The sequence below is a fragment of the Artibeus jamaicensis genome, unplaced genomic scaffold (assembly GCF_021234435.1).
Source record: "Artibeus jamaicensis isolate MK-2021 breed Jamaican fruit bat unplaced genomic scaffold, CSHL_Jam_final contig_465, whole genome shotgun sequence".
In the NCBI taxonomy this organism is placed as follows: domain Eukaryota; kingdom Metazoa; phylum Chordata; class Mammalia; order Chiroptera; family Phyllostomidae; genus Artibeus; species Artibeus jamaicensis.
Window position 1 is genome coordinate 7,868,020 of NW_026521843.1, and position 16,610 is coordinate 7,884,629.

The 16,610-nt window shown below is 47.6% G+C and overlaps 1 protein-coding gene across 2 annotated transcripts in view; it reads left to right on the forward strand.

Annotated features, from left to right (window-relative positions):
- VSNL1 (visinin like 1) overlaps positions 1–16,155 on the forward strand; it is a 79,563-nt gene extending 63,408 nt beyond the window's left edge. For both annotated transcript variants that reach the window (XM_037151703.2, XM_037151702.2), the window contains exons 3-4: positions 13,492–13,707; positions 15,171–16,155. In XM_037151703.2, the coding sequence (XP_037007598.1) occupies positions 13,492–13,707; positions 15,171–15,368 (414 nt within the window). In that variant the 3' untranslated portion in view covers positions 15,369–16,155. The remainder of the gene's footprint in view (positions 1–13,491; positions 13,708–15,170) is intronic.
- Positions 16,156–16,610: the final 455 nt, after the last annotated feature.

The window sequence follows — 16,610 nt, forward strand, 5'->3', positions numbered from 1 at the left end:
TCCTCTTTTTCAAAGCCTTATTTTGTTTATATAAAAATCTGCAGGGGGGAGAATGGACTAATGGGCTGGCGTCTTTGGAATTTAGTGAGCGCACAGAGAAAGCAAGTCAGAAGAAAGCTGGGGGCGGGGGCCAGTTCTTCCTGTACGGAGGAGCCGTGTCACTGGGGTCAGTGAGGGTTCCTTCCGGGATGAACAGAACTGTGAGGATTAAGATGTAATGACTCCCACACAGGGCTTGGCTCATAACAGGTGCTCAGCAAGTGAAAAATGCTCTTTTATTATCACTATTTTCTGTTTGCACAAGGCTGTATTCTACCTGTGCCAGGAATATAAAAACTGAGAAACGCTAAAAAAAAATACATAGAAACATGATTTTCATTTCTTTTTGGGGAAAAAAACACATAGGGCAATCAACCAACAATCACTTCCTATGTGCACCCACTGTGTGCCAGGTGCTGAGCTAGGTGCTGAGTAGGATGCAGAAAAGGAAACCGTGGGCCTGGGTTCCAGTCTGGTTAGTGGGTGGAAGAGAGGCACACCCACAGTCAATTAGCAATGCAAGGCTGCCAGGGTGGGCGTGTCTCTCCTTGAAGGATGCGTGGGATGCATCCTGGTGGATCTAAATCTTCCTTTAAACACCTTCAAGCCCACAAAGAACCCAGGTCAGCCAGAGTCCAAATTTGCTCAAGACCAGCTGAGGCAAGGAATTTGGTAAAGAAAAGCCGAGGGGTTAGGGACCTCCCTCACCCCAGCAGGGCAGTAAAGGAAGTTTTTTTTGTTTTGTTTTTAAAATATTTTTTATTGATTTATTTTTTTAGAGAGAGAGGAAGGGAAGGAGAAAGAGTGGGAGAGAAACATTAATGTGTGGCTGCCTCTCATGTGTCCCCTACTGGGGACCTGGCCTGCAACCCAGGCATGTGCCCTGACTGGGAGTCGAACCGGTGACCCTTTGCTTCACAGGCCAGTGCTCAACCCACTGAGCTACACCAGCCAGGGTGTAAAGGAAGTTTATCCACCTCCCTCTTGCCCCTACTCTGCCCCTCTGCAGCCCTTTAGTGGAAGAATAGAAAGATCAGACCAGGCTTCTAGAGCAGATCCCTGCAGAGAACGCCCAGCTGTCTATTTGCTAGATCCTGCTGGGCTCCAGAGGCCTGATTCCAGAAGGGAGCCCTGTTTGCTGCAACCTGGAGTCCAGGACCTTCTGGGGGAAAGTGGAGGCTTATTTGGGAAGGACCATGAGACACCCTAAGAGTCAGAACACAGGAGCTCAGAGAGCAGGAGCATCAAATCCACACAAAAGGGCAGCCAAGCCTGGAATCAGACCCATACTATTTTTCTTTGATTGTTCAATTACAGCTGTCCCCATTTCCCCCACTGCTCTTACCTGCCCTACCTCCCACCTAACTGCTCTTACCTGCTCCTACCTCTTACCTAACCCTTACCTCCCACATTCAATCCTTTCCCCCACCACCGTTGTCTTTGTCCATGGCTCCTTTATATGTGTCCTTTGACTTGACCCTTCCCCTTCTTTCCCCCATACGTCTCTCTCCCTCCCTACCCTCTGGTCACTTAGTTTGTTCTTTATTTCCAAGTCTCTGGTTCTATTTTGTTCATTTGTTTGTTGTGTTGATTAGGTTCCACTTATAGGTGAGATCATATGGTATTTGTATTTTACCACCTGGCTCATTTCACTCAGCATAATGCTTTCCACTTCCATCCATGCTGTTGTGAAGAGTAGGAGCCCCTTCTTTCCTTCTACTGTATAATATTCCATTGTGTAAATGTACCATAGTTTTTTGATCCACTCATTTACTGACAGGCACTTAGGCTGTTTTCAGCACCTGGCTATTGTAAATAACACTGCTATGAAAACATGGGGGTACACAGGCTCTTTTGAATTGTGATGGAACCTTCTACATATTTCCCTGAGGGGGAGCCCTCACTTCGACTTCTCCTCCCAAACTCAGACTCTTTGATTTTCCTCTCCCTGAGGAGTAACCCCAGCAAGCACCAATTCAGAGACTAGACCTCGGGGTGCAGGTCACAAGAGAAGTCTGTGGAGAGTTTGCCAGCAGGAGCCACAGCAGGCAGGCAGCTTAGCCTCTGGTGCCAGACCTGAAGCCACTCTGTTTCCGAATCACATCACGCAGGGTGTGACCCTGCAGCACAGAAGGATCAGAAGAAAAGTTCCCACGGTGGGAGAGGAACTTAGCCATCTGGGCTGTATCCTCTCTGTAGAACAAGCCGTAGGGATCTCTCAGTGCTTATGCTTCTAAATCTGTGTAGCTGTCAGCGTCACAGTTGACAAGAGAATCTGATTGAATTAAACTTTTACAGCGCATCCTGCGTGCTGGGCATGGTTTAAGCGCATTGCCAGTGTTTTACCACAAAATCTGTAACAACCCTCGGACCTGGGTATCACTGCTAGCTCCATCCACAGAATTTGTCCAATACCACACACCTGGTCAGAAGCGGAATTTAAACTCATTTGTCTCTACAGGCTATACTCTCAGCCAACGAGCCACACACCTCTGATCTAACAAATACAGGAACAGAGACACCAAAAAGGGCAGCATCCCAGTTCTGCAGCTGACTCTCACTGCACACTCACAGTGGGTCACCTACATCCATTCTAGTCTGACAGCGTTCAGCAGCTCTGAAGCTCCGTCTGGGCCAAGGTACCCCGAGATCCCTCAGGGCTGTGGGCTTCGGCCAGAGCCAAGGGTCCTTGACTAACTGCTCAACATCTTTCAGGGCAGTGGGCAGTTATGTGAAACCACACCTGTCAAAGCGCTGCTCTGCCTGTGGGACAACAGAGGGCATTCTTTCTGAGCTGAGAGTCTCCACCTCGAGCTCACCACACTGTAGGGGCAGCACTGTGTCCTGTTCTCACTGCTGGGAGCCAGAGCTCAGCTTCCATGCAAGCAAATCTCCTGGGTGACCTGGTCCAGGTTTGCCCCTCCTGGACCAAATCTCCTGTCATCATGGTCACTGTCACCAGGCGTGTTACACAGGGTCTCTCTCCAGGGTTGGCAGACCTGGTGGCCTCTGGCACTGCAGCAGGATTCTGACCGAGATACAGCCAGGCTGCACATTCTTTCGCTGTCACCGTGACACCGTGAGATGAGCTGGGCCTGGGGTGCCATGGGAATCGATCCTGAGCAGACCACCTAGTTCTAGGAGGAGCTGAGGAGGAGAAACAAATGACCACTTTCAGAACCGGTTGTAAAATCTGCTGTTCTCTGCACTTTAGTTGAAGTAAATTAAGACAATAACAGATGGGGAGTTCTTTTCCAGTTTTCTCCAAAGGGACCAACCTTCTACCAGGCATCGAAGATCCTCAGCCCTTCCCTCATTTCAAAAATGAGTTCCTAGCCCTGGCTGGTGTAGCTCAGTGGATTGAGTGCGGGCCTGCGAACCAGAGTATCGCACTTCGATTCCCAGTCAGGGCACACGCCTGGGTTGCAGGCCACTTCCCAAGCAGGGGACTCACAAGAGACAACAGCACATTGATATTTCTCTCCTTCTCTTTAAAAAAAAAATGAGTTCCTTCTGAAGTTGATAAGACAATCTTCTTTCTAATCTAGCAGATTAGCTTTTCATGGCAATTCATGACAATTTTCAGAGTGTGATTTACTATCATGGATCTCCTATTTTGTAAGAGGCGCTAACAGTGGACCAATCTGTGTTGGTGGCTCACAATTAATCAGCAAGAGAAGCACCCTGGGAGCCCCCTGTCCCAAACCAAGATGCCACTGATCCAATCTGTGATGTGACTCGGGTATTGGACACATGCGAAGAGAGAGTTCCTCTGATGATAGAGTCAGAGTAACCAGTGAGTCTCCTTCTGGACCTGTGTCATCACCGACAGAAACAGAGAGAGAGGCAGAGACATTATACAGAGAAGGACATAGAGACGCCCAGAGAGCCATGGTCGCCCTTCCCAGTTTGCCCTGTCAGGAGGATGTCTGAGCCCCAGCGGGGCGGTAGGGGCTTTGGTTAACGATGAGTCCAAAATCAGGAAAGTAACACGCCTTTGCCACATTCCTTTTTTATTTCTTTATGTTTGAAATTTCACTTCCAAAATCAGAACAAGAAGGAAAACATTATAACCAGAAGGAATTTTGAGGCTCGCCTGATTTATCTCCACAGTTTATATCCCGGGAAATGGATGCCCTGCGAGGGGCACCGTGGCTTCAGTCTGATCACACCCAGACACCCTGTCACAAATCCGGCATGCTGTCCTCTGCAATGAGTGGCTTCCTTTATGCATCCTAAGCATTTATAAAGCACCTACAGTTTACCGTATCCTATTCCAAGAGCAGTGAGGATATAATGAACGAAGCATAATATTCCCTCTAAAGTAGAGGTGCTTTTGACTTTTCTCATGGCTAGAACTCTGAAGCAAGGGGTCCCATCCCACCTCCGCCTCTCATTAGCCTGGGGGGCTCCTGCTTTCTTTCAAGGACACCACACTTCTGTAACCCCCGGGGAAAAGGACCAAGTATTAGACCTGACAATGAGTGAGGAGGAGTCTGGATTGCTACTGCTGATATGTAGGTTTTTATAAAAATGTAACAGAATGTCCCTAGGAGTTCATGACCTTCTGGGGGCAGTGAAGCAAGGGTCAAAGTGCAATAGGGCCCTGGTCTAAGACATAAAAAAATTGCTTCTCCTGTCCCAAAAGGCAAAAACCCCTTTTCTAGACATTTATGCAGGACTGGTTTTCTTCTCAAGGAGAGGTAGTCACACAAGAACCATGAATTATCGGTGCTGGGAGAGGCAGCCCAGCCAGTGTGGGTCCTGCTCCCACCAGTGAGGCCTCCTGGGGTGAAGAGCCTGAAACCAAACCAACTACCAAGTTAATCTTCAAGGGCTCCAGCTCGGCCAGCAGCCCAGGACTTGTGCAGAGACCTTCCCTCTGACCCTACTCTCTGGAGGCCATCTGTAAGCCTCAGGGTAGGGGATGCAGCAGGGCAAACTTGAAGGGTCGGGGGAGAGGAGGGCCACCTGCAGCATCCAGAAGCACGAGTCCATGGAGCCTCAGAGATCCTCCACATCGGTCATCTCCAGTAGATCCCACAATTCTATGTAATAGGTATTCATTATTATCGCCCCATTTTGTGGATAAGGAAACTAAGGCTCAGATAGGTAACTGACTTAGCCAACATCACACAGTGAAATGGAACTGGGTTCCCATCCCACCTCTGCCCCTTGTCAGCCTTGGTGGGTGGGTCCTGATTTCTTTTTAATTCTTTTTTTTTTAATTTATTTTTTTATTGATTATGCTGTTGCAGTTGTTCTATTCCCCCCCCTTCATTCCCCTCCACCCTACCCCCCCGTCCCCACCATTATCCCCCCTTTAGTTTATGACCATGTGTCTCAAGTTCTTTAGATTCTATATTTCCCACACTATTCTTGCCCCCCCCCATCTATTTTCTACCTACCGTCTATGCTACTTATTTTCTGTACCTTCTCCCCCCTTCTTCTCCTCCCACTTCCCTGTTGCTAACCCTCCTTGAGATCTTCATTTCTATGTTTCCACTCCTGATCTAGCTGTCCTTTTAGTTTGCTTTTGTTTTAGGTGTGGTTGTTAATAACTGTGAGTTTGTTGTCCTTTCACTGTTCATGTTTTTTAAACTTCTTTTTCTTAGATAAGTCCCTTTAACATTTGGGTCCTGATTTGTTTTAAGGACAGACCACACTCCTGCAGCCCTTGTGTGCTAAGGGGGTGGGGATTGGGGGTACCCAGTATCAGTGTTGTGCTGGGCCACAGCTGAGGTCCAGGAGGCTGACCCAAATCCTCGGCCTTGGTCTTGGTTAGTACATTGTCCCTCCACAGCTGCGGTAACCACACAGCTGGGAAACCACAGCCCTCATTCGCCTGCCTGGGCACAGCCTGCTGCTGGAATGGAAGGGGCAAGCCTGGACCAGTGTGAGGGGCCGTATGCATGCCCCTTTTTTTCCCTGCAGGGTATGTCTTGCTCCCCATATGCCTACTATAAGGCTCAGCCCTGCCAACAAAGATAGAGACAGGGAGTGAGTTCAGCAGGAGTCCGTGTGGGGAGGAGGATGCAGACCAATGGGCAGAGAGAAGCAGAAACTTGTGGACCCCCCATCTCATGGCTGAGTTGGATTACAGCTCAGTGTTGAAGCCTGGGCAGGTCTGCCAGGAGTGGGAGAGGCAGCATTCCACACACTGAGCTGGGTTGGACTCCAGCCCACCCCACGCCCATAGCGGTACCACCTTATACCAGTTACTTAACCCAAAAGAACTGATCTCAATAACTAAACTTCTCAAAGAACCAGCTGAGGAAGCCTGTGATCCTGCTGAGGACCTTGCTCTCTGATAGGCAGCAGGGCCTGAGGACGTGGGTACTGAGCCAGGTCGCCCACACGAGGTGAAAAGCCTCTAATCCCAGCAGAGGTGAGGGCAGATGAGCTCAGAGGCACAATAGCCATGTTTCAGGGCTGCAGTAAAGAAGATCCTACATACCCCTAGGGAGGGGACTGTGTTCGTGGGTTCATAAGCCAGAGAGTATAGGCTTCCGACGTTGGAGAACAAAGAAAACAGAGTTGGCCTGAGCCAGGATGGTAGCCCTCTCCAAGGCTGGGCAGTGGAGCAGTCCAGCAATCCTCTTCTGTTCTTTGATCCCATCGTGAACTCTGTGTCAGGCCGATGAATGGGCAGAAATCTAGTGTGAGGTGTGAGGGTCGCCCCATCAGCCAGCAGCTGGGCAGTGGACAGAGCCCTGGAGAGACCGTCCCCATCACAGGCCTTGCTGCCACCCACTCCAACACAGCACAGCAGGCATCACAGTGGGCCACACCTGGGCTTGTGCTAACTTCCCTGCCTCTGAGGGTCAGGCCAGGGCACCTCTGGGGGACCTGCATCCCCCATCAGAGTGAGGCCAGCTCCGGGAGAGGGAGCATCTAGATGTTAGACTCTGAAGTGAGAACCATTTCTGGAGAGATGAGGTGTCCTGGCAGCAAGATGGTGCAGGGGAAAGACTGGGAAGGAATGAAGTCCAGTGTTTGAGGCCATTTCTTAATGCTGCCACTGCACAGCCTCTGGGCCACCCTGGTGGGGGGTGGGGGAGGGGTCCAGCATGCAGAGGTAGTGACACAATGCGTATTCAGCACAAGGTGTCTGCGGCTCATTCACCACCCTTAACAGTCACAACTGGATTGATTACTGCAAAGAAATACGGGGTTGGGGCCTGCTGTCTTTGGGGAAGTGTCTTCTGAGGGAGCTGGCTAATTCCTGCAAAATCTCCTACTGCAAGGATTGCCTGGCGTTTTCTTCTGCACAGTGGTTGGTTCCCAGTGAGGATGTGGTCCAGACTTGTGTGAGCCCAGAAAGTTCCAGACTCGGAAACCATTCCTAAGCTATGATGAAGAACAGTTCGCGTAATAGGGTGGTGGGGGGAAACTGTACACTAATTTTTTAAAAATTTTTGCTCATATCGGCTCCATTACTCTTGTTTGTAGCTCTATAATACACTTGCAATTTATCATAGTGCATTTTATACTTATTTATGTAGCTATTAATATCTGCTTGCCCCACTCATCTTAATGCACTGAGTCTTTTTCTATTTTATTCAGCACCTAACACAGTGCTTAACACATAATTGCTGATCAACAGATGTTTGTTGAGTTACTGTGTCATTTAAAAAAACTATCCCTCAGGTGCATTTTGGTAATTTCTTTGTAGTGCACATACAGTGCCAGAAGGGGGCAATAAATAGCCACAGCTGAGGATTTTTAGCTAGAGACAAGGGAAGCTAAAAATTACATAATGCAACAAAATTTTTTTGCTTCATCAAATTTAGAGTTAGGTTTATTTCCTCAGCTAATACTCGAAACAGCAAGATGTGGCAGAAATGATCAGACCTATTTGCATTCAGCTTCTGTCTGTGCCACAGACAGATGGGGACCTCTACAAAAAAATGCCTCGACCTCTAAAGCTTGTTTCCTCGCCCACAACAGGTAGTGCACAGCCGTAGGTTAGGCTACAAGGACTAAATGAAGCAACACACGTTGGAGGTTTTAGAACCAAGCCCACTCCAGGGCTGTGTGATAATCACGAAAGCTTGCCAACAAATGATGAGGCAGATGAACATCTTCCTACCTTCCCCCTTCTCCTGTTGGGTATGTCCTTCCTCTCAGCAGGGCCTTGCCATAGACTGACACAGCGGGAAGAGAATGAGGAGTTTGCTGGGCTTTTCGGAGACCTCGTTTCCTGGCCCATGTGGGGGAGCTGAGGGTAACCACGTGGCAGGAGGACTGTGGGAGCGAATGACAGAGCATAGGCTGTACTAGTCAGTATAGGACCCAGGAGCCACACGTGGCTGTCAACACTGATGTGTGAGTTAACTAATATCAAAGCATTCGGTTCTTCTGTCACACATGTAACATTTCAAGGGTTACTTACAACCCCGATTGCCCACTGTACTTTATGTGGTTTTTTCTATTTTATTCCCCACACCTAACACAATGGTTAACACATGGCTAGTGACTATCATTTTGAACAATGTGGTTCATAGAATATTCCATCATCACAAGAAGTTCTGTTGGACAGAGCCGGCTAGAATCTAATAGATGTTCAATAAGTGGTAGGCGTTTTCAGCAGCAGCATTTGTTACCCTCGAGTTGGCCCTGCAAATGTTCTGCCCATGTGGTCATTCAACCAGATTGTACACACAACACGTACTGTGTGCAGAACCCGTGCTACAGGCTGTGGATACATAGGTGAGACAATGGACTGTGCACTCTGGGCATTTAGTTCAGTAATAGATGTTAAATAGATAATCCCCTAAATAAGTAGGAATGGCAGATGGTCTAAACCTCTGTCCTCAAAACTTACCTCTCTGTTACTAAGTAAAAGTTAAGAACCAAACCATCCCCTTGGCTTGTCTGGAGGATTCTGGGAGATGCTGAATGTGTGATCGGTTGCAACTACATAGTACAGTTATTAGGGAGAACAGCTCAAAAAGAATTTAGTTCTCTTATTTTTTCACTAATAATTACTGAGTACCTGCTCTGTAGCAATTAGGTGCTGAACAAAATAGCACAGCAGCCCAGACTCTCTGCCCTCCTGGACCTGACACTTCTCATGGAGAAAGAAAGACAAGGAATAAATAATTAAAATATGCTGTATGGTGGTCAGCTTTTTGGAGAAAAAGCAGTAAAGTGGTATAGGGAATTCTGTGAATACAAGAGCTGACATTTTAATGATGAATATTTTAATATTTCTTGAGACTTTTCAGGTGTAGTGGAAACCCTTCTCTTGCCTCGTGGGAGCGTGTGCCGTCAGTTAATGCAACATTCCCATTTCTCAGAGGAAAGTGAGCTGCTCAGAGAAGAGACACTAAGACAAATCAAAGATGTGCAAGACCACAGACCCCGGCTCACCAGGCGTTCGTGGAGCTTCTCCTTGGGAGGCCCTAAGGGGAAAGCTGGGGTGAGGGTGGGGCGCGGAGACGATCAAATCATCACAAGGCCCAGGAGGACTAGAGACAGGAGGATAGGACTTACCAGAGTCTAAGGCACAGGGTTTGGAGAGATTCATCTAAATAAGAAGCACAAACCAAGCAGAGGGGAAGATTCAGCCCAGTCTGAAAGCTTCACGGTGGTGGAGCATCTGAAATGGATGTAAAGAAAAGGTGGGATTTCTTGACCAACCGAGATGACATGGGGTGACAAAGGGGAGGCATGTGAAGTGTGAAAGCAAGGGGCATGTTTAGTGACACCTAGGGACAGAGTTGGGATCCAGGGGCATAAAGCAGAGGAAGGAGAGTGGTGTGAGACGTCAGGTGTCTGTAACCCAGAAGAGGGCCCTCACCGGCACCTGATCATTTTGACACCTTCATCTTGGACTTCCAGTCTGGAGAACTATGAGAAGTAATTCCTGTTGCTTCTAAGCCACCCAGTCTGTGAGCTTGTTTCAGCAGCCCGAACTATAATACTAAGACATTAGTGAAATATATCTAATTACATGTAAGTAATTTTTCAACCTCCAAGTTCTGTTATCTATTATATTAAAAGGTTTGTAGATTATTAATGCCACCAAAAATTATCTTCCCATTAACATGTAATACGGGTGTGGAAGCAAAGTACATTGACTTTAAAAAAATAAAAACACATTTTAAGCAACAATATGCAAAAACAAACAAACAAACCCTTTTACTTCTCAGATATACTGTTTCCCTCTAACAGAAGTGAATGTGATGAGTTCAAGAGCCTGATTTCTTCCTGAAGAGGCTGAAGGAGTGTGGCTTCATTTTTCTGTGCTGATCCTGCCAGAGCTGAACGGTCTCATCAGAAGAAGAAGCATCCCCTGATTGGAAAAGCTCAGCGCACTCAGAACGGGATAATATGTAGTTTCGAAAGGAAACAGCCCCTTCAGATGTTGGAAGGCTCCTGCACACCCAGGTTTTCAGATACAAACAAACTGGCTATGAAGGTCAGGTACAGACCTTCTGCAAGGAGGATGTCACTTTTATAGCTCAAACTTGACCATTGGTTTTCTTTCTCAAGGATATCTAGACTATATTAATTTTTAATATACTGACCTAAGGTGCCCAGCTACTTTTAGATAAAGCTGCCAGATGTCCCTTAGTTTAAAAATACGCTGTGAGAGATAAGATAGTCAAAGCATTACAGGGCCAGAAAACCTCTCGGATAGAGAAAAATAATCGCCAATGGTCTCATGTCAGTGCCTACAGGAAAAGCTGGCAGGAAAACAGCCCTAAGGAGACTCAGATCAGCCAAGAGGCTCAATCCACTCTGCTTTTAGGTTATTTCACAGATACCAGCTCCACCCAAGATTCCTGGCCGGATGGGCACTTCAGCAAACCTCACTGCCTAGAACGAAATGAAAACCACTCATGCGCAAGCCACAGAGGACACTGTGGTACAATAAGTACCTATCTGGTCTCGGTCCCGGTTCCTGACACAAAAGTTTCTCAGACTCTAGTGATCTCTGGAGTGATAACAGTGTCTCGTGTGTGTTAATGAGGTGACTGGTGGCTGGGGGCCCCTAGGTACCTGCAGGATGGGGGGTGGTCAGGGGAAGACCAAAGCAGGGTTAGAGGGCCCGAACTTTCAACCCCACCCAAGACCTCCAGAGAGGGGAGAGGGGCTGGAGATGGAAGGTAATCCCCAATGGCTGGTGATTTTATCAACCATGCCTACGTAATGAAATCCCATGGAACCCCATAAACAATAGGGTTCAGGACCTCGTGGGTGGTGAACACATCGTGGCACTGGGAGGGTGGTGTGCCCGGAGAGGACGTGGGAGCCCCACACACCGTCCCCCATACCTGTCCTGTGCATCTCTTCTGTTGGACTGTTCCTGACTTGTTACCTTTACGCCTTTACAGCACACTGATAATAGTAAATGAAGCACCTTTCTGAATTCTATGAGTCACTGTAGCACGTTATCAAAGGAGGGGGTTAGGGGACCCCCCAACTTTACAGCAAGTCTATCAGAGGTACAGGTGGTGACCTGGGACTTGCAACTGACATCTCAAGTGGAAGTAGTCTTGTGGGACTGTGCCCTTGACCTGTGGGGTCTGTGCTAACTGCCAGCAGTTAGTGTCAGAACTAAATCGAATTACTGGGCACTCAGTTGGTGCCCGGAGAGATGGAGAATTGGTGGTTGTGCAGGAGGGGAACCACAAGGCTGGTGTCAGAAGTGTGAGTAAAACATAGATCAGAGCACGTGAGGATCAAATTTACCTATTTAGAAATTTTCAAGTTCAAATTGCTTGGTTTAAAACTCAGCACCTGGCAACACGTGGTCAGATGCCTAGGCTCCTTGCGGGGGAGCCTGCAGAGCAGATGGAAGAAGGAGGAAGCCTTTTCCCTCCATACCGCCCCTCCCTGGAGCTACTCTAGGGCTTTGGTAGTCTTTGTCCACTTCTGGGTTCTAGCTCTGACCCGACAGCACGACTGTTGTAAATGGATTTCACGTTGGGTTCCCCCATTAAGTGCGAGGTCTCCATCTCTGTATTCCCAGCACTGAAGACAGGGCCTGCACAGATAAAGGTCACGATGGATTTTGAGGAATGATGCACAGTGAAGGATCCAGAAATATGGTATGTTTAGGGGATGAGGGAACAAAGGAGAAAGTTGCCCTTCACAACCATAGGAAGAGCAGCTGCTTGATGAAAAACAAATGCTTGTCAAATTTTCGTTTTCTGAGATTAATGAAAGGATTGCTGTCGTTTTCCACCTCTGAGTCTTAGGGTGGTTCGTTGCAAAGCAATAGTAACCAGAACGAATCTTGGTGACTGAAAGTGGCTGCTACTGAAATTCAAGCCTGAGTTGGCTCCTCCTCCCTGCGATGCTGGTCCCTTCCCTGGGCCTCATATATGGGGTCGTGACGTGGAAAAGCGTGTTTTATCTCTGAAGGGAAATCTACCTTCCAGCATGCTTCTAGGCGTAGGAGTGGGCAGCAGGTCCCGGGTCAGGATATACAGCGAGAAAGAGAAACTCAGGGTCCCCACAGGTGCAGCCTGTCCCACTAACAACGTACAAAGGAATAACAATACCAGTGACACCCTCAAGAATATGCTTTGAATTTTGTATTTGCTGGACTTATTCATCCGGAAACACATGCGTACCTTTTCTGCTTTAAAATAATGTATGGTTACTTGGGTGAGAGTATTGGTGTTTTCAGGTGTATTTTTTTCTTTTCTATCCTCCCACCCGGAGAATGTCCTTTAGCTTTGCTGGGGCAGACAGAGTCCCTGCCATTTGTGACTGCCTTAGACTAGTCCGGGGCCAAGGCCACCGCCTCGTGCTGCACAGCCTGGCTTCTCGAGGTCTGTGCTGCCTTCCCCTCCTCTGTCCATCTGTCTTCCCCAGCACCTTTGCCAACTCGTGGCTCTGAGAAGAAACCTCTTCCTATCTCTCAAAAATAAGCCCAATCACGTTCTATTCGTAATGAATTTTAAATGCCTGCCCTACAGAAGAAAAGCCAGAGATGACAGCAGGCTGGGGGCAGGGGGCTGGCAGCAGGAGAAAGGAGGTCCGGGCAGTCTCACTCCAGCCACACAGGGCCGTGGGCCCAGACTTGTGCAGAGACAAATGTGGAAGTTCATGTAGCGCTGCCTCACTTAGGGAGAGAAGTCTGCTACCTGCCCTGTCCTTGTTCTTGTCAGAGTGACCAGAGAGGCCACAGATGAGGGGTGCTAGCTGCCTGCACCCAGGCCCCATCCTTGCCTGCAGGAAACACCAACAATGCTTGTGAGGGAGGTCAGCAGAGAGACGGGCTGATACCCTGTGCCTGCCCTTGGCCTTGAGCACTGGGACAAATGGCTGTTCAGATAGGAGAGCCTGTCACGGCCCTTCTGGCAGTGGCATGTGACCATCCACGGTGCTGTGGCCTTTTGTTCTGTCGGGGCTCAGGCCTCAGCCTGGACCAGGGCCTGCGCTTCTTTCCCTGCTGGCACCTGAACAATGTGTGTCTGCTCTGCTTTGTAGTTCTTCCCTTACGGAGACGCCTCCAAGTTTGCCCAGCATGCCTTCCGAACCTTTGACAAGAATGGGGACGGCACCATCGACTTCCGAGAGTTCATCTGTGCCCTGTCCATCACCTCCAGGGGCAGCTTTGAGCAGAAACTGAACTGGGCCTTCAACATGTATGACCTGGACGGCGATGGCAAGATCACCCGCGTGGAGATGCTGGAGATCATTGAGGTGAGTGGTAGGCGCTCTGGGGTGCAGGGGGGACCTGGGCTGCGGGGCACAGAAGGCTGTGCCCTAGCTTCTTGGGCATGGGCTACAGTGGCTTGTTTTCTTCCCTCGAGAGTGTGGCTAATGACATGTCCACCCTTGACTTCTCCTAAAACTGTCCCCCACTCCAGCACAGTGCTGGGAAGTCACAGGTCCAGGCTCCCAGGCACTGTCAGCTGAGAATCAGCATGTTAACCAGCCACTCACATGCTGTGAGATCTTCCACAAACATACGTTTACTGGGCGTGCAGGATGTCTCAGGACTCAGTTTCTTCGTCAGCGGCTGAGCTCTGCCCTGCCAGAAGTCGGCTGCCTCCCCCAACTAGCCTCCCCTGTGGGCATAAGATGCTGCTGTGGCCCCTCCAACTTGCATTTTTTAAAATAAAACTCTACTGAGTCAAAATTTAGACCATAAATCTGCCTGTTTTAACTGTACAATTTTTAGTAAACTTAGCAAAGTGTGCAACCATCGCTATAATCCAGTTTTAGAACATTTTCGTTCCCTCAGTAAGTTCTCCGTGCCCACCTGCCCATTTTCTCCCCTGGACTCAGTAAACCATTGCTCTACCTTGTCCCTATGGTCTTGTCTTCCTGGACATGTCACGTAAGTGAAGTCAAAAAATACACGTATATGGCCTCTAGTGTCTGGCTTCCTTTTTTAAAATCTATGTTGTAGGATTTATTACATTCCTTGGTATTGCTAAAATAGTATTCAATTGTATTAATATGTCATATTCGTTGATCTGCTCACCAACTGTTTTCACTTTTTTGCTGTTAATAATGTTGCTATGAATGTTTACCTGCACGTCTTTGTATAGGTGAGCACTTATTTTTAAGGTGCTTTCTTAAGGGGGGGAAATTGTTTCTACCTAGGAAGTTTCCAAACTGAGAACTAACTTTGTATGATTAGTGCAACAACTGGAATCTTCTTGCTCTACCATTTAATTTATGAACATAGTACCTATTCCACAGCTCTCCTTCCACAAACTTCACTCAGGGCTAAATTTTAGTAGTCTCTCTTGCTTGATCATCTAAACAGATTGTAAGTTCCTGATCAGGTGAGACCACACTTCATCTTTTTCTAGTTTCTAAATTCCCCAGGGCTAGGGCTTGTTGACTGTCATCTATACCTCACACTCGGAGTGTTTAAAACAGAAATAATTCTTTTCTTCCCTGAGGAACAAGAATCATGTTTCCTAATCCATGATTCTTGACCTCCCCATGGAGCTACTCTTTCTACCCAGTTCCTCCAGCCAGAAACCTGACAATCACCCAAAATTCTACCCTACCCGGTTGGCTGTGAAAGTCACGCATACATGATTATATAATTCTCTTCTTTAAAACCATTTCGGGAGTCCTTTGATGTAGACTGGGGGTCCATATCACATCACAGGAGAACTCTGTGGTCTGCTTGTTGTTTTCCCTAGGCCATCTACAAAATGGTGGGCACTGTGATCATGATGAAGATGAATGAGGATGGCCTCACGCCTGAGCAGCGAGTGGACAAGATTTTCAGCAAGATGGATAAGAACAAAGATGACCAGATTACACTGGATGAATTCAAAGAAGCTGCCAAGAGCGACCCTTCCATTGTATTACTTCTGCAGTGTGACATTCAGAAATGAGCGGAGGTCAATGCTATGGACCGCACCGAAGTCTCAATGTTCCATTCAGTCTGCAGCTATTCACACACACACACACACACACACACACACACACACACACACACACACACAGATATTGCTTGGACTACCTATACATGGACTTGCTTCTTGTGTTTGAAACACTTGTGTGCATGAGAATGTCATTTGCTAATGAATTTTCAAAAGCGTATATTATAAAACCAACCAACCAACAACCTGCCACAATGTGATATGTGTAATATTATTTCATACCTAACTCTCCTTCTCCAAAGCCTGGCCAGAAATGTGCTGCAAAGAGTTACATGATTCCTTGTTCCTGTTTTGCTAATGCTTGTGTCTCCTTGATTACACGATGTTAGTGGCTCTGAGGCCCCTCCCCCCTGCCACGGTAACGTAATTTAATTAATTCTGTGTATCGCCCTTCTCCTGTAAAATAGTCCTGGACAGACACGCAGAGGGGCCCAGGGCTCCTCCGTGTGGTCCCCACACAAGAACTTGTGTTACCAGTGAATAGAAATGTACGACATTTGCATGCCCTTTAGGTTTGCCTTAACTCTCACCTCCTTTGCATCTTCTCAATATGGAAAGAGCTGTTTTGGAATTAATGCAATAGAAAACTTAAAAGTCCTGCTAGATGACTCATTCATTAAGTATACCTATCTATATATGCATACAAAGATGTTATTTATTGAAAGTAAAAAAAAAAAAGATGAAAGTGTATTGATTTCTGCTTGAATTTTCAAAGGCTTCCGAAGAGGTGGCAAAAGATATCCCAAATAAATTTATAACATTTGACTTTTTCCCTCAATTCTTATTTCTTAATTTTAAATTGGAAATAAATGTTCATAATTATCGAGGGTCAACTACCAATAACTTACTGATTCTACCCTTAAACAGATACTGGAATTAAAAGAATTAATGACAACAAAAGGGGAAAAAAGCAACCTTCCAAAGTCATCCCGCCCTCGAAAGAGAGACAGTTCATATGTCATGTTGACAGAAAACATACAACTTTTCTCATTCTCAAACGATGCTCAGGACGTGAAAATAAATTGTATCCCAGTGTGAGTGTGGTGCTAATGACGCGTGGACCTTGCACAACCATACAGAAGACGGGCCCAGCAGGGAGCTGGGGAGTGTCCTCCCCAGCTGGGGAGCGTCCTCCGGAGGAAGCCTGCGGGAAGGAGGGCATCCAGCCTCCTGAATGAGAAGCAGCTACTTGTT